We start from the raw sequence: 22,821 nt of genomic DNA, 5'->3' as shown, positions 1-22,821 counted from the left end.
GTATTTCAGCTTCCTTTTCATAGGTTTGCTTTTTTTATCTAGCCCAGGGGTCAGCAAACTATGCCCACGGGCCAAATCCGGTTCACTGTCTATTTTTTACATTTTTAAGTGGTTGGAAAAAAATAAAGAATAATATTTCTGATATTTGAGAAGTATATAAAATTCACATTTCAGTGGCCATAAGTAAATTTTATTGACATACAGCCACATCCATTTGTTTTCGCTACCATGGCAGAGTTGAACAATTGTAGTGGAAACCTTATGGTCACAAAAGCCTAAAATATTTACTCTCTGGATCTTTCCAGAAAAGGTTTGCTGGCCCCTGGTCTAGCGAATAGTGATGGTGACTGGATCAATATGTCTACCAACACTGTGAGAGGACACTCCTCATAGGGACACTTCACAGGAGGATCGTATGATCACGCTGTCCATCAGTTCATAAATGCCCCAAATGTATGTTGGTTGAAATGACATTAGCCAGAATTTCAAAGGATTAAAAACATTTTTAAAATGTTCTTTGTACCATGTTAATAGCTTCTTTCAAGTGTATATTTTAATGTATTTTAAGTAGGAAGGGAATTTTGAAACAAAAATCTCAAACACTTTCTTTAAGTAAAAGAACACGTAGTTAATACATGCTGCTTTCACCAATGCATTTATTTAGTTCATGTAGAGCTACTTGTGTATATAGAATTATGTTTTCATACCATAAGCAACTCCTACTCACATTCTCTAAATGATTTGCACATATTAAAACTAAGCAAAAAAAAAAAATACAAGCTTCACGGCTGCCTACAGACTTAGGCAGACAAAAAAAGAGATTGTCACAGCTGCTTTGGGGTAACAAATATAATTGCATGGATTTTAACTTACAGAACTAACACAAAAAAGAAAAAAAGTTAAGATAAGGGAGTGTTGTAAAATTAAATGCCTAAGCAGCATATTTAACTGGTGATCAAGAAAGTGACTAAACTTGATGCTAAAACACAATTAAAACATTCCTACATTTTCATATGAAATATATGCCAAATATTGGCTTACATTTTCAAATGACAGCAAGTTAATGTAGCCAATGACATTATTTATTCAACCCAGAAGGAGTCACAAATGCAGACATGTATGGTAAACTTTTATTGCTGTTGTTACATTATTATCCCAAAAACTCAAAAATTGGCCAAACTTTTTTCTTTCCCAGAGACACCCATGAATCTATCTCATAACTATTTATTTCTCAGCTGGCCTATTATGTAACACAGCTGCAGTAACCATCTAAGTAGGTTGAAGTTTTACTAAATTAAAAATTTTACAGCCTCCAGACCCATGAAATGTTCCATCCAGGAAAAGTTCTTCTGTAAATGTGCAAAATAGGTCTGTGGAGTTACACAATCATAGAAACAGGAGAAAGAACAACTGAATCAGAGAGGTAAAAGTCTAAAACTGATTGGTATACCAGATAATTACAAATAACAGTTTATGCATACATGTACATAGATAAAATAGATAAATGCATAGGAACATAGACACATTAGCTAAAATAGAGATAGATAAAGAGTGAGAAACAGGTGAGAGAGAGAGAGATAATAAAGTCTTTGGTTCCCAATATAAACTATTATTCTTAAACTACAGTCAATGATTGCATTTTAGGGAATCTCTGAAGTCCTCAAAAGTATGTGCAATTTCGGTAGGTATTTGCCTTTTTTTTTTTTTTTTTTTTTTTTGGCAAAAGGATCAATGCATTTATTAGATTCTTTAGGCACCCGTGTCCTCTAACTTTTCACCGATCTCCTAAAAAATCCTTCTGGAAAAAATAATTAGAATGGAAACTTTTTAAAATTTGAAATGTACAAAAGTAACATGTAATTGTCTGAGGGTATTGGAAATAATTAGTATAGTTGTGGCTAAAGGTAGGATAAATAACATCTTTTTTTTTTGAAGGCCTAATTTTGTTTCCAGGCAGATAAAAATCACTTCAGATTACCCTTCAAAATTTATCTTATTTTTTTCCATGGCTACTTTTCATTCCTCATCCCCTTGTCTTTTGTGTTCACCTCTTCTTTTCTTTCCCTGGAGGAAGGAGGAGGAAAGAACACCTCCTACTTTTCGTTAATATTGATTTTAGGCACTGGGTCAGATGGGCCTTTTAGGGTCTGGAATATTGACAATTGCCCTTGAAAGCCATGATGAATCTTTGCTTGGTGGATGGACTGAGTCCCAGCATATGATTAATATCAGGTGTGTTAGTTGGTGGTTAGACAGTGAGTGATAGCTTGGCCAGTATGTGAAGGGAGTTTGTGAAGAAGCTGAGAACAATTTCAGCAATGTATACTCGGTAATGAAAGAGAATTGGATCCCAGAGCGTTGACAGTTGTCTATAAGAAAGCACTCCATCCGTAGAATCCACCTTTGTTACCTTTATTCATAATAAGGAAGATCACTGCTGGAAAATGTCTGTTTCTCCCCACTTTTTCATGATGGGATTGTTGTAGCCTTAGAACATGCTTTCAAAAGAACTGTAAGCGGGCATCTCTATCTAGTGCCTATTTGTATTATATATTGTATTATAAATAGCTGCTAAAAAACAAAAATGCCTACTCTTATCAAGTGCCAAAATTCTCATTCTTAATGAATGAGTCTGGAAAGATACCAGTGTATCCATTCCAGTTCAAAAAATAACTTCACATGCTCATATTTCAGAAAATAGGCTCCAGTCCTTTTTTACTTTATTTTTTGAGATGGAGTCTCACTCTGTCACCCAGGCTGGAGTGCAATGGTAAGATCTCTGCTCACCACAACCTTCGCCTCCTGGGTTCAAGGGATTCTCCTGCCTCAGCCTCCTGAGTAGCTGGGATTATAGGCGCCCACCAATATGCCCAGCTAATTTTGTGTTTTAATATTCTATTGAAACGGGGTTTCTCCATGTTGGTCAGGCTGGTCTCCAAGTCCCATCCTCAGGATCCCCCCACCTTGGATCCAAGCCCCGACCTCAGGATCACCTCAGGTGATCCCCCCACCTCGGCCTCCCAAAATTTTGGGATTACAGGCGTGAGCCACCACTCCTGGCCTAGTGTTAGCTTTTTAACCTGGATCAAATTACTTCTCTGTGCCTCAGATCTGTCGTTTGCAGAGTAAAGATAATGACATTGCTTGCCTCATAGAGTTGTAGTAAGGATTAAATAAAGCGGTACATGCAAACAGCCTGGAACATTGCCTGGAATACAGATGTCTAGATACTGATAAGGCTATAGACATTATAATGGATACTGTAGTACTCTCTCTAGATCCCAAAGACTGGTATATTGGTTGCTGAAGGCACAAAGAGATTCTCATGGGAATTGTTCTACAACGCAGCAGGAAACAGCTTCACCCAAGTTTATCTGTCTTCCTGCTCCCAATCAATGACTAGTTGGCACCAGGAAACAAAGCCCAGCCCCTCAGTTTGAAGCAAACTTGAGAGGGATCACAGCCTCAGAGGACCCCACTGGATCAGCTAAGACTTCAGTCGCTACAGCGTTGCAGGGCAGGTGCTCCTGTCGCATCCTGCTTTCCTCACTTTCTTGCAGAAAAAATATCTTCAGAGAACCTTTCCCATGACAATCTAATGTCATTCTCCATCAGCGTGTTTCCTGGAATCCAATCTAAGATTATAGATAGATGTAAATAAAACGTTTTATCCCCATTATCCTGGAACTGCAGCTAAGGTCCACCCCCCACCCCCCAAAAGAGGCTAAAACCCCACATTCTAAGCTGAAAAGACCAATGGAAATTGTGCCTAGCCACTTCTCTGCCAGGTTTACTGAGAGAAAGCATTGCACTTCTGAGAACCCAAATGGCCCTGACTGTTTTGAGGGGGAAACTAGAAAAGAGGAAGTGCTACTTGGAAGAAGCAGTTTTCAAAATCAGCACTGTTTTTTGATGGGGAGGACTAGGAATTCTCCCAACTATCGGAACAAGAGTATTGCTGGTAAATTTTGATGTGTGTTAGAACAGTGACTCACTCCTTCTCTAAGTCAGGGACTCATGATGGCCTCTGAAGCTTGGCAAGCCACTGACCTTGCTGGGCACTGAAGCTGATAACCCCTGGAGAAAGTGGCAAGCCAAAGGAGGCAGCAACAGTGGAACAGCCTGCATTTCCCTTACGTTGCAGGCCAGGGTACATGAGTTTCCTAGTTGCTGAATAAACACAAAGCAAGCAGCTGGCCTTTGAGGCCTTTCGCTGTATCCCATCCAACAGGACTATCCCAATGCTGGGAGAATACTAGCATGTGAAGTGGATTTCTAATTCCAGAGACCCTGAAAAATCCACAAATGCATCTGTGAAAGATTCAGCCTTTAGAGAGGAAAGTCTGTAACGACCAATCAGTGTGAAGGGGCTATGCCCCAGCAGTATCATCTGTGTAGGAAGAACTCTACCTTCTTCCATCCGTCTCTTGGTCTCATCATCAGAAAGCAAGGCAGAAAAGTAGGAAAGGAAACATGTAAGGAGTTTCTCTTCACTTTAGCCACTAGAGTGACAAAGAGGTCTTTGTGGCAACAGGGGAGAAAAGGTCCTATGCAACAGGAAATAGTTCAACATAGCAGAGTGGGGGCAGTTTCATATGATTGAGATTCTTCCATAAGCCTGGTAAATATATGCACTTCAAGAAATATTTGTTTAGCACCATATGTTATACTGTGCTATTTCCAGGTGTTAGGTATACACTAAAAAGCAAGAAAGATGTGGTTTCTAAATATATGGAGATACATATAGTCCTCCTTTGTCTTATTTTGCCTATTTCTTGTCTGTTTCTTTGTCATTTTATTTTTTTCTCTGAGAAACTTCTTTCCTAAGAAAGCTAAGGCATCATTATTCCAATAACTACTCTTTATTTTTTTAAGACATTTCAAGGAAAATTCAACTAGAACACATTTAGAGAAGCAGAAACAAACTGCATGTTCTTTCTTCAAGAACTGCTCATTAAAGATTTGCCAATCTTTCTTTCTCAACCACATTTCCCAAAAGCTTGGACTTTGGCCATAAAAGTTCACTTCAGTCTAAAATTTGGCATGTCTGACAGAGAAGACTTCAAATTTGCCAATTTGGCTGATATCCCTTTGAATAACAAGTAGAGAAATAGGAAAAATTTGGAGCGAAAAATCTATAACTCATGGCATTATTCAGAGAGATAATTCATTTCATAGGATAATGAATCTATAGGAAATCAACCCTAAAACATGGTAGATTTATTTTCAGATAGGTTTTTACAAAAGCCTAAAATATGCATACAAATATAATTTGTAAACAAATATAAATAAGTAATACACAAAGACCTGAGATGCTCAATTTTATTGAAAATTCTTGTGTTTTTTAAATATGATTTTCCTTGGTTTCATGGGATATTTCAGCATAAAGCAAAAGCAAAAACAAAACAAAATAAAAATTCCTATACATATAGATACATATGGAAAAATTATAAGGACATACAGTGCACATATGGACAAACTGTATTCGTAACACACACAAATGTGTACGTATGCATATAGTGCTAAAATATATGGCAAAGAGCTTGCTAGAGGCTGTTGTTAGTTTTGTTGGAAATCATTATGGGTAGATGAAATTAAAATATGTAATCCTCTCCTACTCACTCATAAACTCTGGAGAGTTAGGCTTGAGTTAGCTATCCGTAAAGATAGACACTTGTTGGGTTTGTAAGCATCATCTTTATGATAGATTTTCAGAAGTGGCAATTGAAAGAATTTCATAGAGAAAGCCAATCTAGAATAAATATGCTTTATGAGGATCTGCTGCCAGGTAGGCCCACGGCCTGCCGAGGGTTCTGTACACATTACCAACCACATTTCTGCAATCCTTGCTGCCTCCTATGCATTCTGACAAATAAAAACACTCTGTTGTAACATCCCAAATTCTCATGTTAAACAATTACACCATTGAAAAAATTGAAAAATATTATCTTGTCATTCCCATTTGCAAAGATAAATTAATTGTTATGTTATCCCTAAATAAACCCAATAATGCAAATATTGATGAAAATAACCTGATACAGATCCCACATTATCATAGAAGTACAAAAGCATTTGCCTAGAAATGCCATCCTGATGTCAAGGGCACACCAGTAAAGCCCCAGTGACCAGGATGAATGACACAGACACTGGATTCTCAATGTAGTGCTTTGTCTTTCCAGCTCTGTCTTCAAAGATACATTTGGAACACGTCTCTTCACACTCCGTAAGATGATTTAGAATTATAAAACCTAATTTAGCAGCTATTACATACTGTATTAATAATTCAGGAAGCATCTTTTCAAATGACCTACTCACATACTATATTTAACTCCATAATTACAGAAACAAGCTTGAATTTCCTATAAATTTGTTTGAAAGGACAACCTTCATATTCCATATTACACAGTCTTAAACTTCTTAGGCTTTGTTCATCAAAAGCCATTATGTCATACGCACTGCATGTGAAACAGATGATTTAGAATAGCAATGTTGGAGAAGAGGTTTTATCTGTTACTTCCTGGTCTTGAAGACATGGCTCTCTCTAAAACAGTATTGAAAATATCCGTCTATATTACTTGAGAGCTTCTTCACCAAAAGATGAAACCTCCTTGCAGCTAGCAGACTGAATGGAAAAGTAGACCTCTAGCATTATTGGAGATAAAGAGTCAATCATCAGTTCAATACCACGCTGATTTAAAAGCCAACATGCGCTATTGTCTGATAATAAATCAGAAAAGACATTTCCTCTACTGATACTTCAAAGACTTTGTAACATCTGGAATCTGGTTCTATACAGGGTATTCCACTAAGAAGTAAGAATAAAAGGATTTTAATAAGGCAAATAAGATTCAGGTTTCTTAAAATATGTTCTCCCTGGAGGGAAACAAATAACACATTGCATCTGACTAACCTTTCTGCACTTCAGCTGCATTAATTCACATTTAGTCATGGATTCCATCATAAGCCAGATGAACTTAGTGCTACAGCTGTTTTCATCAAGGGGAAAATATGCTTTTCCATTTTAGATTCCCAGCATTTAATATAAATATGGGAAAAATACATTTTATTGACTGCATTATTGATAAGAACCCCATATTACTTACCCAAATAAATTCACACCCACCCTAGACTGTGATCAAATCAATATCAATATTACATAAACGGTCAGCCAGAGCCAGATTCCTACCTCCTTTTTTCTTACATTGAGGGATAAGGAAAGGTTGAAGAATTGATCAAAGAGGTAGACAACATGGCCTTGGAGGGATTGTTGCTGGGTTAGTCAAAGACTTTAGTGGAGATCAGGTTCACTAACAGGAATGAATACAGATGACTAGGAAAAACGAACGGATGTTTCAAAAGTTTAACTGAGGGATTTGATGTCTTGGCAGAGCTGTCCTCAGCTCTACCAGCAAAACATGTGGAAGTGGTTGGTTGGGAGCAAAGCTGAGGTACAGAACTGTAATACTTGGTCAGTATTACAAGTATTAAGTAGTAAGAGTTTTTTTTGTTTGTTTGTTTGTTTTTGCAAAACCTCCTTGAAGATACAATTTTGTGAGGAAATATGTCAGTGATTCCACTGGGCAAAGCATTCAACCTATAACCCCTTGTCAAATTTCATATCACAAGAGCACTGTAAAATCAAATTCATCTCCAATAGTCCTGAACAAATACTGTATCATGACTTGTGGTCAACTATGGAGTCTCATGGATAAATGAAAATCCAGTAGTTATGTGGTCAGAGTATGTGTGTGTGAGTGCATTCATTTGTACTAGTATATAAACCTGCAGTCATTATCTGCGTCAACACTAACCAAGCCTCAAATTAAGGTTCTCAGTCATGATTCAAAAAAGAATGAAACCTGTCTGACCCATCTTCACCTTTACCAACACAGGATGACAGTAATTTAATCAGACTAGGAAAATATCTTACCTGGAACTACTTCAAAAAGGAACTTCCCTGGGTTCTCTTCATTGCAGGGATGCTCAAAAACTTTATTTCCAGGCAGAAAAATAGTACCCTGTGAAAACAAATACCCAAAACATCAACATCATCAGATAGCAAACATCATATATCATCATTATAATCAGTGAATATCCAAGGTGTAGCTATAACCCAGTATACAGTAAGATGCATCAGACTCTTTTATATTCCCAATAATCAAAAATTATGTGCCAGACTTATGTTCACTCAAGATTTAATGAATACTTGTTGAGCATCTAATATGTATAAGACTAATATGTATGTTAGCTGCTAGATTCATCTTAAGCACCAATTTATTAAACACATTCTGTGTGCCAGAAATTTTACTAAGCATTCTACCCGCACCATATTATTTGTTAGTATAATCTTATGAGGTAGATATTCTTTTCCCCATTTTATAGCTGTGAAAACAAGGTAGACTTAGACATAGTTGTGATAAGGCTTCTCTTGATTATCTCTTCTCTCTTCTCTTTCTTTCCTTTTCTTTTCTTTTTCTTCTTTTTTTTTTTTTTGGTTTGTTTTTTGAGATGGAGTTTTGCTCTTGTCACCCAGGTGGGATTGTAATGGCACGATCTCGGCTCGCTGCAACCTCTGCCTTCCAGGTTCAAGCAATTCCACTGCCTCAGCCTCCTGTGTAGCTGGGATTACAGGCACCCACCAGCACACCCGGCCAATTTTTGTATTTTCAGTAGAGACGGGGTTTCACCATGTTGGCCAGGCTAGTCTCGAACTCCTGACCTCTGGTGATCCACCTGCCTCGGCTTCCCAAAGTGCTGGGATTACAGGCATGAGCCACCACGCCCAGCTATCCTTTCTCTACCTTTAAATTTCTGTTTAGTGGATCATTTCATTCAGTGCTGAGATATAGTTAAAAGTCTGTGTCATTAAAAAAAGTACTTTGACTTCCCGCTATTATTCTATTTTTTTCTTTGCCTACTGTCTATACTGAATCTATTTCCTCACTGTACCCACTGCAGCCTGGGTACAGCATTCCACTTACATGACTCACAAGCTGCATGTTTGATAATGTTCACTTTTCAGTGAGTTGACTTTCTAGAAGTGTTCATCACTATTGACCACTCTTTCCTTGAAGCACCTTCTTTCCTTTGTTTCTTTGTTTTCTCTAGGTTTTTCCCTAATTTCTCTGTTGTCTGAATCTCTTTTGCTGACTCTAATTGACCTTTAAATATTAGAGTTTTTAAAAAGATTTATCCAATAAGTTCTTCTCTTCTGACTCTAGTACTCTCTTTCTCCATACTATCTCATCCAGGCCTATGATTTCAATAACCAACTGTAAGCCAATGAATATCGAAGTAATATTTCTAATCTAGGACACTCTGAGCTTCAGATACATTCAAAAGCTTATTTGATATTTCCACTTATCTCAAAGATGTCTTAAACTCAACTTAGTCAAATTAAAATGCAAGTAAATCTGGCTCTCATTATGTATTCCCCAGCTCAGTGACTGTCACCCTCTTCTATGCAGTTGCAAAAGCCAGAAATATAGAAATCATTAACTCTACTATGTATCTCTACTACTACCACTCTCTAATTTCAGGGAACTATTATCTCTTGTCTGAAATTTTTCAAATGCCCCTTCACTGACTTCTCCAGAATATTCTAACATCTTTCTTTTATTATTATTATTATTATTATTATTATTATTATTATTATACTTTAAGTTCTAGGGTACATGTGCAAAACGTGCAGGTTTGTTACATATGTATACATGTGCCATGTTGGTGTGCTGCACCCATTAACTTGTCATTTACATTAGGTATATCTCCTAATGCTATCCCTCCCCCGTCCCCCCACCCCACAACAGGCCCCGGTGTGTGATGTCCCCCTTCCTGTGTCCAAGTGTTCTCACTGTTCAATTCCCACCTATAAGTGAGAACATGCGATGTTTGGTTTTTTTGTTTCTGCTCTTACACTTTTTTGCTTTCTGTGGCTTTCTATCATCCAGCAACTACCCTTCTATAAATGGCAGCATGCTCCCATCTACCTTAGGACAACATTCTTTCCCTGGCAATTTTATACTATTTTTAAGATTGTCTACATCTAAAATATACTTGCATAGATTCTTGAATTTTTCCTGGACTGATTTACCATTGTATGTAGTTATGTTATTTGTAAGATGAATTGATTAAAGTCCATCTCCCTCGTTAAACTGTAAGGGAAAAATAACATGTGTTTTGCTCCCTAATTTACTACCAATGCCAAGCATTTTGCCTGGCATATAGTTAACGGCTAAAAATGTGTATTGTTCAGTGAATGGGAACTGTTAACATAATGAAGCCAGTGTTAAAAACTGAGTGTGCTGAACTCAAAAGCCCATGCTCCTGTCCACTGTATTATATTGTCCATTTTTCCCAGCTCAAAAAATAGTAATATTTAGCTAAGGTAGTATTTTACTCAATTTTCAACCTACTTGGTTTGGCACAGAAAATTATAGTCCTCAGCCATTTCCCTCCTTCTGGGCTTAGACTGATAAAGCATAGCACTCTCCAACCAAAACCCAAGAAATTGTACGTTAGAAGTATCCCTCTCCCACAATGCCTTACAAGGTGAGGTGTTGGAGGAATTGCCTTTGTTCTCCTCCAGGAAGTACCTTTTCCTGCTTTTTATCATATCTAGTTTTCTCTGGCCTATAGATCCCATTTCCCATTTTGTTTCCCTACCTTTGAAGTAATTTTTAAAAAATTGCTAGATACTTTGAAGATACTCATTGTAATAAAGACCTTTTATTACATACATTTAATCTATATGGTTTCTACATAATGTGGTAAAAATAATTGTTTCAATTAAGAATTTATTCTACTTACTGAAATGACTTTGCGAAGTAATTCATTTTGTGATTTATCTCAGTTTTAGAACATAGCATCTAATATTCATTTTATCCACATGTGTATTTGTGTGTGTATGTATAGCTCCTGTTTAGTTCTATATCTTCAGGTTCTACTTAAGATCTTGAACTGTACATGTGCCATATAAGTTGAATTCAAGCAACACACTAGCATAAATGCTACCTCCATGAAATTTTAAGCTATCACATTTTGTAATTTAAAAACTCCAAGTAATGCTATCCTTTGTTGTCTTTTTTGTATATGTGAAACAGCTACTTCTGGATGAAATTTTTATTAACATTTTCTTATTTGACATTATATAAATTTTATATTTTGACAAGTTTTTCAAACAAATTATAACATAAAAATAGTAGTTTAAATATCAACAAACAAGGCTTAGGGCAGGATATGCTGTAATTGACAAACATTTACTGTGGTTAATTTACTAAGTCATTCAGTAAATAAAATAAAGTCCTTTAACTGAAATAGCTAACTTGATCACATTGTATGGAAATTATGTAAAGTCCATAACTAAGGGAAATGTCTTAATTGTGATAGTTATTTTCAAAGTGTTTAGCAACGTTTATAGTGTTGAAAATGCAGGTAAACAAACAAAAATCTCTAATTTATCCACTACAGATAACCAATGTTAACACCATATAAATTCTCCCATACTTTTACGTGTTTATACAGGCGTGTATAAACATACAGAGCAATTTTCACAAAACAGTAATCAAAATAAAAAGATATTTATTATCTGCTTCAAAACTTAAAAGTCATGTATTGTTGTTATGCCAAGTGTAGTCATCTACATCATTTTTAAAAGCTGAATTATACAGTACTTGCTTGAGTATACATACTTTTACGTCCTCTACTGCTGTAATACACTTATAATTTTTGTCTTATAAGGAACATTTTATGTTGTAAAGAACATGAAGAACATCCATGAAGCTAAGTCTTTGAGCTTCTCCCTAATGTATTCCTTTAGGGAAAACACCTAAGAGATAAATTAGTCATTAAAAAGTATGCACTGCTTGTTTGTGTGAGTTGGTTAATTCTTCCATAGCTGCTCTAAATTAACCGAAGAAGCAACAAACTAATAAATAAGTACAAGTCAGGTGCCCAATCTAACTCGAAAGTAATATGTTGACAGACTACCATGTGTCAGATATTATTTCTTTAAATATCTCAGGTGATGTGAAGTGTGTGAAAGAAATAAATAATAAACTCTTTACTCTCAGTACAAGAATAACACAGTACATAATTTTAAAACAAATGAATGTGACAGTATTTAGAAAATCAAGTAAATATAATAAAAGTTTAAGAATAGAGTGTCATAAGGGCAGGCTGATTAGTTAGGAAAAGTACATAAAGGAAATGGTTTTAAGAGGAAGATAGGGTTTTAAGATTTAGTGGCCAAGGGCTAATCTTTCAAAGTGGAGGAAATAACATCAACCAAAGCAGAAATTAGAGCCATATGTGCAGAGCACATTACAATAAGCAAAAGACCCATGTGGAGGAATAATTAGGAAGTGAAGATTGTTGGTTACATGTGCTGAGAATGTGTTGTAGAAATTCTAAGCCTAGGCAGAGGATGTTACACTTGGTATCTGTAGCAGCTGAGAGCCAGGGTAGGTTCTTGCACAAAGCAGATGGAGATTTAATGATACCACACTCTTAAAAGTTTGTTATCATAAAGCAATTAATTTGATATAAGAGGGTAAGGTCAAGAAACATGTTGGCAGTAGAAATGGTATACATTTGCATTACAGATGCATTATTATATATTGTTAAGAAACATGTACAGAAACTAGTCATAGCTTAAACAGGAAACAAAGAAGGAAGAGTAAAAGATGACTTCAATTTTTCTCTATATCTAGAAGAGTATTTCCCCTGTTAGAAATGGGAATTAGGAAGATTTAAGCTCCATAAGGCCCATCCCCATGCACTTGAGCCAAAACCATGTGATATTTTAAAATTCTCTCTTAGTAAATACGATAGATATTCTCTGTTTGTTCCCCCAGATATTCTCTCCACTCCTCACTCTATTCCATACTCTAAGAGATTAATCTCTATAAATTCCATAAACCAAGCTCTCTTGATCTCTGGCTTCAGGTTAGGTTAGAGAGGCTACTTCGGGATGTCAGAAGAGCACAAGAGAGACAGGTCAAGATATTTATTCACCTGTTTCCTTCCATGCTAGTTGCAACATGGTCCTACTTGTATTGGGCTAAATCTTTAAGTCACCGGCTTCCCCAAATTCCAGTAGAGCTAAGAGTGGTCAGGGGTTCCTCTCTGTTTTTCACCCAGGGGTGTTTTACCTATCCATTGGTTTTCATTAACCTTTCTAACACTTGGTAAATTTTCTTTTTTAATCACACACTGTTCAATTATCCCTTTTGTGACAAAGCTATCAATTACTTGCTGGAATACTGAGTGACAAAAGAACCAGGGTGCAAGTGTCTTGAGTTTTCTAAGTAAGTGCATGTTATCCCTTGATGTTCAATATGCCTCATGGCAAACTTTGGCTGATCAGAGAGAAGAGGCTCAAGTACAACAAGGAAATGGAACCTTTTTGATAAGAGTTCAGCACATATGGCAATAATTTCATGACAATAATTAACTAGCACATTCAAAATGGGATACCTAATTTATTCCTGATAAGAAATATTCCTTTTATGAAGAATCTTTAAAACTTCAAAATGAAATATGATAAACAAAATCTTTTATAGTTTGACAGCTAAGAGTTGGCAAAAGCGACACAATTCATAACCACACTAGTAGTTCGCTGTCAGCTAAAATTACTATTAAAAAGAAAGCTCATATCTAGTTAATACCAGATCACTGAGCCAAAACCACAAGAGATTGGGGTAAGGGTAGATGCTGTTGAAAATAGGCACAGCGATCTTATTCTTTGGAATTTGGATTGGAAAAAAACATGCATGTGTAATAGCTCTGTTAGTTTAATAAGCACAATGTTGAGATTTTTTTCCAGCATAAACAATGACTATGAGCATCACAATGAACTAGAAAAATCTCAGCTTGACAATATATGTCCATTTTTAATGAGATTAGACAGAGGTTTGAAAGTGAGATCAAGATGAAATAAATATTATTCAACAGGTTTTATTAAAACGATATAAGTCGGTTCAATTTTTTTTCTTTACAGCAAGTAATTTCATGAATTTATTAAATAAATATTAATTAAACAACATGTAGCAAGTCTGAGGCCCTGTCTTAGGCACAGAGAACATAAAGGTGAGAAAGGCTAATAAAGTCTTTGCATTCCTATATCCAAAAATTACTCGGGGAAGGCAGAAAATTGAAAACAGGTATTACATATTAAGGCCCTGTTATGAAAAGGAAACAGGATACTGTACACTTATGAAAAATATTAAATTGTAACCATAAGTGTTCTGGCTATATAATAATTTCCTGATAACAGTAAATTTTGTGATTAAGTAAATCTATTCTAGAGTCAAACTGCCTAGGTTCAGGTTCCCATTAACACCTTTTAGTCACATGACTTCAGGCAAACTATTTCTCCCCCTTCCTCAGGTTCGTCATCTGTAAAATGGGATAAAAATAGATCCTACTTCATGGCATCATTGTTAGCTAATACATGCGAAGTTTGTACAAAAGTGCCTGGTACACAGTATTTATTATTTTAATATTTAAAAATCTAATATACCAGACCTTTAAGCTATTTTGGGCCCATATTTTGCTAATCCCCAAATAATGAAATGATTGTAGTAAAGTTTCAATATATATCTGCTAGTATTATTACCTAGGTGAGTAAACAGACAGATAAACTAACTAGAAAATTTGAAGTCAGTTTTTACTATCGTGTTTGCAAGGCTAGACTAGTTAGTAAAACAAGTAAACCTCTAATTAGCAGTCAAATAATAAATACCATAGCGTTTGATGTTGATAAGGATGATTAGTGATATTTCTTGATTATTACTTTGCTAAACACTTTGCATGTAATTTATGTCATTAATTTACCCAATTACTCTGTAACACAGGTATTTCTCTTTTTATAAATGAGAAAATTAAAGCTCAGGGAACACCAGGCAGACTCCGGCATGATAAATTCTTAATACATATTTGTGTGAATAAAAAGTAATGGAATAAATGCAAACTGCCTTTAAGGATTTACCATTAGCTGTTAAGCCAGTTTATGTTCCTCTTTCTAATCAATGGCTGCTATTAAAGCAGTTTGGGGAAGTTTTATAAATAGTTATCAAGTTTCTTCTTAGCTTCTGAAATTAGTTACATAGATTCCTGGGGTACTACGCGGGGGAAAAAAGAGATGGGAAGACTTGCAAATTGGTAACCATTTTGGAATCTACCCTAGTAATTCTGATGCATAATTTTTTGGGAGAACACTGACCTAAGCATTGTTATAAATTTCCTTATAGAAAACTGTAGCATACTATCAATAAAGCTGTACACACCGTAGAATGTACTATATTCTCAGCTAATAAAAACACAAAAGCAAGGAAAACATGTAATATTTCCAAATCATTATTTAAATTTAAAATGACAAAAATAATTGTATGAGACTATTTTATAATTAGCAAATAAATAGAAACAAATAATCAGATGTCTTATCTTGCTATTTTATATTGTAAACTGCAGATCTACACTTGAGAAGCATTATCATTCTGGGCTCATTTAATTTTACAGTGTTTTCATTATATTATTTAATATTACAGGTATTCAGATCCTAGGAGACTAACAGGAGAGCATTAATTTTGATAGAGAAAAAGATATGTAGTATTTTGAGTGTTCCTGATATAACTCATTTTAAAACGTTTAACACTTTCTTTTTAGACCGGAGGATCCTTTACCCCATGTGAATTTCCACACTGGACAGAACAGGAGAACATGAATTTCTTCTCAGATAGAGTTTTCCTGCATGAGCATTCTTCTTGGGAGCATAGCCATCACCAATCTAGCTACCATAGGGTCACTTCTGTTTTTCAACATGTTTTGATTCATTGAAGGATGGAGACATTCCTCGATTGTGAGAGGAGGCACATTGGAAATGAGGGAAGGAAAGACTTGATTCTAAAACCAAAAGTCTAGAATCACACTCTCAAAATTGTAAGAGACCTAGAAATTAGCTTTCTTAATATACATGTATTATATGAACCACTCTGTAATATTACAGGCATTCAACATTTGTCTGGAACATCCCACTACCTTTCTTGAGGTGCTCTTTGTTATTTTTGACAAATTTTAATTGAGAGGAAAACTAATGCAAATGTTGACACAAAACCACCCGCCAACAATTTCCATTCCAAGTTCCTCCACTTGGAGTGCCTTTTCCCACCCTGAACTGTAATAAGTAACATCTACAGAGGTTTACTATGTGCCAGAACTGTTGTCATCTTACAGAAGGAATGGTAAAGCACCAGTAATTTGAGGAGCATGCAGCTGATAGTCAGAGACACAATTGATCTTGAGGAGTCCAAGCTCCACTTCCTTAACCAGATCTTCTGTGAAGGGAGACGTCCTGTGATTTATTGGCTCCTTCACTTATTCATTTATCCATCAAACATAGATGTAGGACGTTGAAAATGCCAACATGCTTAGAAAAAAAATGAAACTGTTAATATAGGTTATTTTTGGATAGTCAGGTTATAGATGATTTTTATTTTGCTAAATTTTTCTATTTAAAATATATTTAAAAAAATAATGAGTACATATTACTTGTGCACTGAGAAAAACATAGAAATGTTTTTATTAATTAATGAACTTATCTTTTTGAGATAGGGTCTGACTCTTTCACCCAGGCTGGAGTACAGTAGTGAAATCACAGCTCACAGCAACCTCAGCCTCCCAGGCTCAAGCCACCTCAAATCTTAGCTTCCCGAGTAGCTGGGACTCCAGGGACTCCAGGTGCATGCCACCACGCCTGGCTAATTTTTTAATTTTTTGTAGAGATGGGGTTTTGCCATAATGTCCAGGCTGGTCTCAAACTCCTACGCTCAAACGATCTGCCCATCTCAGACTCTTCACGTGCTGGGATTATAGGCGTGAGCCACCACGCCCAGCCTAGACATACATTTTAAAAGCAAACAAAAAGGACAGGAGACGGCAGGGTTGCACAGGGGCATTTGGGAACCTTAGACTTAGTTTTCTGCCTTGCAATAAGGACTGTGGAAGACAGCCCTAGAAAATGTGTAAATATAGTATCACTTACTGAATAATGGCCACGGAAACATGTCAGGTCTTAATCCCTGAAACCTGGAAATATTACTTTATTAGAAAAGAGGGCCTTTGCAGATGTGATTAAAGAGCGTGACAGAGAGATTCTCCTGGATTATCTGGGTAGACCCTAAATCTAGTAGAAAGTGTCCTTATAAGAGGGACAGGGAGATTTGGTTCACACAGAGGAGAGGCTACATGAACATGGAGGCAGAGATGGGTGTGACACAGCCACAAGCCAAGGGTTGCTGACAGTCACCAGAAGCTGGAAATGAAAAGGGACAGATTTCCCCCCAAACCCTCAGAAGACAGTCTAGTCCTCCACACCATGATTTCAGACTTATCTAGGAGATAATAAATGTCTTTTGTTTTAATCCACCAAATTTGTGACAATCTGTTACAACAGCCAAGGGAAACTAATACAAAAAAGGTGGCAACAATTCTTCCAATGACCTAGAAAGGAGCCTGTAAACAGCTGGGGTTTTAAAATGAGTCCACCCTAAACCCTCAAATGCTGTTAAATGGTCCTAACTGTTAATTAGTCAATCATTTTTGGGGAGAATCCAGGGTGTGCAAGGCATTCTGAGAGGTGGTAACCAGAGAAAATCCCTTCTGACCCCACCCTCTTCTCTCTTAACAGGAGGAAACCGTTAAACCAGTCACGTTAATGTCCTTGGAACCCCAAGGCAGAGTATCTGTGGCAAGAAACTGTGTTCAATTACTAAATGCCATTTTACAACTTTTATTATTTTTCAACTAGGAAAAGAAATGTGAACTGTTCAGGGGGTGGTAAATGACACATGTCTGAAGCAAAGTCTATGGCAATAAGATAAAAAGAAAAAGAATAGGGAGGGTTTCGAAGTTTGTGTCTCATTATGAAACAGAAATGTGAAGAGCGAAAAATGGTCATAGCTATGCAATATTTACTATGCGAAACTCTAGGACTCTAAAGACAAGGGCCCAATAAGCTATTATCTGTGGACCAGAAAACTGATGATAAAATAGCCTCATTTGAGATCTTATTTTAATTAACTAATAAACCCTCTGTGTGTTTAAAAAATTAAGTGGAAAGGACCTAGAATTAACCTTGGAAGAAACTATATAATCTCTAAGTCTGGTGTACCAAAATAACCTGATAACGCTGAATACAATGACCTTGCTAATTTTTTAACAACCAAGTAAAATTGTTTTATAGCTAGGTTAATAATTTTCCACATATTTGAATCTTAAATTTAGAAAGTTTCATAGGGAGAACAATGTCTCAGCAGGAAGAAGCAATTTGGGACTTAATCACACAGTTGCTTTTGACATTCTGAATTTGATTTTTAAAAAATCAATTGATGTAAACTTTTAATAGTTTCATTTTTAAACTAAGATAATATTTAATCTATTCATAGATTAAAATTAAAAATAAAAGTAATATGCAGAGAAAACAACATATTTCACAAAAACGTTAATACTTTCGCTATAACGTTGATTTTCTTTTTTTAAGTTTTAAGTTCAGGGGTACTTGTCCGGGTTTGTCATGGGGGTTTGTTATATAGATTTTTTTTTGTCACCCAGGTACTAAGCCTAGTACCCAATAGTTATTTTTCCCACTTCTCTCCCTCCTTCCACCCTCTATCCTCCAATAGGCCCCAGTGTCTGTTGCTCCCCTCTATGTGTTCATGTGTTCTCATCATTTAGCTGGTGCTGACGAGAGAACATCTGGTATTTGGTTTTCTGTTCCTGCGTTAGTTTTCTAAGGATAATGATCTCCAGCTCCATCCATGTCCCTCTAAAGGACATGATCTTGTTGTTCTTTTATAGCTGCATAGTATACCATGGTATATGTGTACCACATTTTCTTTATTTAATCTACATGGGTATTTAGGTTGATTCCATGTCTTTGCTATTGTGAGTAGTGCTTCGATGAACTTACACGTGTATTGTCTTTATGACAGAATGATTAATCTTCCTTTGTGTACATACACAGTAATGGGATTGCTGGGTCAAATGGTAGTTCTGTCCCACCAAGAGTGTATAAGCATTCCTTTTTCTCAGCAACCTTGTCAGCACCTGTTATTTTTTGACGTTTTAATAACAGCCATTCTGACTGGTATGAGACGGTGTCCCATTGTGATTTTGATTTGCATTTCTCCAATGATCAGTGATGTCGACCTGTATTTTCATATGCTTTTTGGCTGCATGTGTGTCTTCTTTTGAAAAGTGGTCATGCCCTTTGTCCACTTTTTAACGGGGCTTGTTTTCTTCTTGTAAATTTTTTGAAGTTCTTTATAGATGCTAGATGTTGGACCTTTGTCAGAGGCATAGTATGCAAATTTTGCTCCCATTCAGTAAGTCTCCTCTTTACTCTGTTGATAGTTTCTTTTGCTGTGCAGAAGCTGTTTAGTTTAATTAGATCCCATTTGTCAATTTTTGCTTTTGGTGTCTTCGTCACGAAATATTTGCCTATTCCTATGTCCAGAACGATACTGCCTAGGTTGTCTTCCAGGGTTTTTACATTTTATCCATTTTGAGTTGATTTTTGTATATGTTATAAGGAAGGGGTCCAGTTTCAATCTCCTGCATATGGCTAGCCAGTTATCTCACTACCATTTATTGAATGAGTCCTTTCCCCACTGCTTGCTTTTGTCAGCTTTGTTGAAAATCAGATGGTTGTACGTGTGCGACCTTATTTCTGGGTTCTATTCTGTTCCATTGGTCTATGTGTCTGTTTTTGTACCAGTACCAGGCTATTTTGGTTGTGTAGTATAATTTGAAGTTGGATAGCATGACTCCTCCAGTTTTGTTCTTTTTGCTTAGGACTGCCTTGGCTATTTGGGCTCTTTTTTTAGTTCCATATAAATTTTTAAATAGTTTTTTTCTAGTTCAGAGAAGAATGTCACTGGTAATTTGATAGAAAAAGCATTAAATCTATAAATTTATTTGGGCAGTATGGCCATTTTAATGATATTAGTTCTTCCTATCCATGAGCATGGAATGTTTTTCCATTTGTTTGTATCATCTCTGATTTCTTTGAGCAGTGGTTTGTAGTTCTCCTTGTAGAGATCTTTCACTTCCCTGGCTATGTACTTTATTCTTTTAGTGGCAATTGTGAATAGGCATGTGTTCCTGATTTGGTTTGTGGCTTGACTGTTGTTGGTATATAGGAATGCTAGTGATTTTTGTACATTTTGTATCCTGAGACTTTGCTGAAGTTGTATATCAGGTAAAGGAGATTTCTTTATTTGTTTGTGTGCTGACAAGGGGTCATTAATAAAATGCTAAATTGAAGTGATGATAGTAAATATTCTTAACTTAGTCCTAGTAGTAAAATGGATGCTTTTAATATGTCATCATTGGTTATGATGATGGCTGGAGGTTTTTTTTAACAAGATACTGTGCTCTTTAACATTTTCAAGGGGTTCCCCTCTATTCCTAATTTACTAAGAATTGTTTTGTTTTCATTTTAATATCAGGAATGGGTGTTACATTTTATTATTACTATTTTTATCTGTGGAGATAATCATATGATATTTTATCTTGTAACCTGTTATAATATTAATAATTAATTATTAAATCTTAAGTGAAGCAGAGCAGATACTATATCTATATAACCATTTCATTTCTCTCCTGGGCACCCAGCAAAATTTTACTTCCCAGGCACCTTTGCATCTAGGTGAGATCATGTGACTGAGTTCTGACAACTACTAAGAAAGGCAGAAGGGTAGTGCTAAGGGATTGTAGCCCTAGAATGCCATGCTTTCTAAAGACCTCAAGAATAGACCTACATTCTATTTATTTATCTATCCTCAATAGTTTAAAGGGTACTGGGAATATAGAAGGGATAGATAAAAGTTTACTGAATGGCTGATTAAATGAAGCCACCTAATCTTTTGGAGAGTTTCAGTATCTATAAAATACGGATAATTTTAACAATGCACACTTAAACGAACATAGAGGATAACTTGGAGATTAAAATTAAATAAGGCATGTGGAATTTGTAAACTGTAGGACTCTATAGAAAAGATCATTTTATTTTGTTCTTTTATTCTCCCAGGAGAATTTATTTTGTCAAATGATAATAGATATGAAGGTAAAATTGCTTTCTTAGGCGATTTGAGCTCTGTTTTATCAGAAGAATTTAAATATGGTCTGAAAAACCCCTTGGTGGGGTTGTCAGGAAGGGGATGCCAACAGAGTGCGCCCTCTGACTTCTTGACATCAGCCTCCTTTCCAACTAAATTGCACCGTGATGGAATAGAGCAGGAAGATGAGTAAGATATGCATTCATCAGGGTTATTTTTAGTAGGGGAAGACAGTAAAGTGGATAAGAGGATAGGCTTGAGATTCTGACAAATCCATTTTAAATTCCAACTTCCATGTCCTAAATATATGACTTTGGGGAAATTGTTATAAATATCTGTACCTCTGTTTTCTCATTAGTAAATGTACCTAAAAAAAAAAAGAGTCTTACACAGAGGGCTGTTTTGAGGTTTAAATAAAGTTTATAGATGTGAAGTGCATAGCATACTGCTGATACATGGTTAGGGATTAGTAAATAGCAACTATTTGTTTACATCATTTTTCTTTTAAGTCCTGTTTGGTAACTAATTTGGTAATTACTAGAACAGAGTTTTCATACTCCATAAACATCTATTATTACTATTTATATTTATGGTCTAATATTACCATACATATTGAAAAGTGATCACAAATATACATATATTACTCACAGTAACATATGCTGAAGAATAAACGAGGCCTGAACAAGAACGTATTTGATATGTCTGTGAGTTTTCAGGTTCATTTTGCAGGGAGATTTTCTTTGGCAAATTAAGAAATGAAGACCAGCAATCCTCTGACCTAGAACTAGTCCAAGTTCTGAACAATTTCCTCAGCTCTCTCAGATCATTATGCCACCTACCAATGACAGGCAGGTGGAGATTGGAAAAAAAGAAGCCTATCATTTCCTTTTTCTTCTGAAAAAGAAATACACAATTAACAAGTAATTTATGACCCAAACCAGCTGCTTTGTGAGTACTCAGAACTCAGGGTGCAATAGTCATGCTGGTCTCCTTTTCATTTCCGGTTGAGGTAATCAACTTTCATTCTTGTGCCGGAGACATCAGTGATCTAATTTTTGCCTAGGACAATAAATGGTCCAACTTTAATAATGTTCATTACCGGTCCATTCCTTTTTTCTAGAAAATAGCACATATTGGGTCCTGCACATGTGTCCAAAGGGCAGAAACTCTTTTCAACTATTTCTATTTCTAACAAAAAATAAAAAATCTATAAGGGATCCCTGCTTGTTATTACCTATGTGTTTATCCAGAAGTTTCTGAGGATCTAAAGTCTGAATTTAAAATCAACTTGTATTTTATGATTATTATAACCACCAAAGAATCAATGGAGCATATTATTGGAAATATTTTGCTAGACATGGTGAAAATAAAAGTTAAATAACAGTTCTTATCTCAGTCAAAATAAAATACTAATTCAAGAAGCACAAGGAAGCATTCAAACATTTCTCTGGTGAGGGAAAAAAAAAGCACAAACAGGTCACCCATATTTCAGCATTCTCTTTACCCACAACATCTGGTAAAAATATATCCTTGCATGGGTGTACAGTAGTGATATTAGCAAAGAAATCTGAATTTAAAGTACTATAAAGGCTGGGTATGGTGGCTGATGATTGTAATCCTATCAATCAGTTTGGGAGGACAAGGTGAGAGGATTTTTTGGCGCCAGGAGGTAACAGCAAGGGCAATATAGCAAGACTGTGCCTCCACA

The 22,821-nt window shown here is 35.9% G+C and overlaps 1 protein-coding gene across 1 annotated transcript in view; it reads right to left on the bottom strand.

Annotated features, from left to right (window-relative positions):
• ARHGAP24 (Rho GTPase activating protein 24) overlaps positions 1-22,821 on the bottom strand; it is a 537,203-nt gene that overhangs the window by 275,982 nt on the left and 238,400 nt on the right. Inside the window, exon 3 of the mRNA XM_019025813.4 lies at positions 7,931-8,018. Coding sequence (XP_018881358.1) covers positions 7,931-8,018 — 88 coding nt within the window. The remainder of the gene's footprint in view (positions 1-7,930; positions 8,019-22,821) is intronic.

The sequence above is a fragment of the Gorilla gorilla genome, chromosome 3 (assembly GCF_029281585.2).
Source record: "Gorilla gorilla gorilla isolate KB3781 chromosome 3, NHGRI_mGorGor1-v2.1_pri, whole genome shotgun sequence".
Classification (NCBI taxonomy): Eukaryota; Metazoa; Chordata; class Mammalia; order Primates; family Hominidae; genus Gorilla; species Gorilla gorilla.
This window is presented reverse-complemented; position numbering and strand designations above follow the sequence as displayed.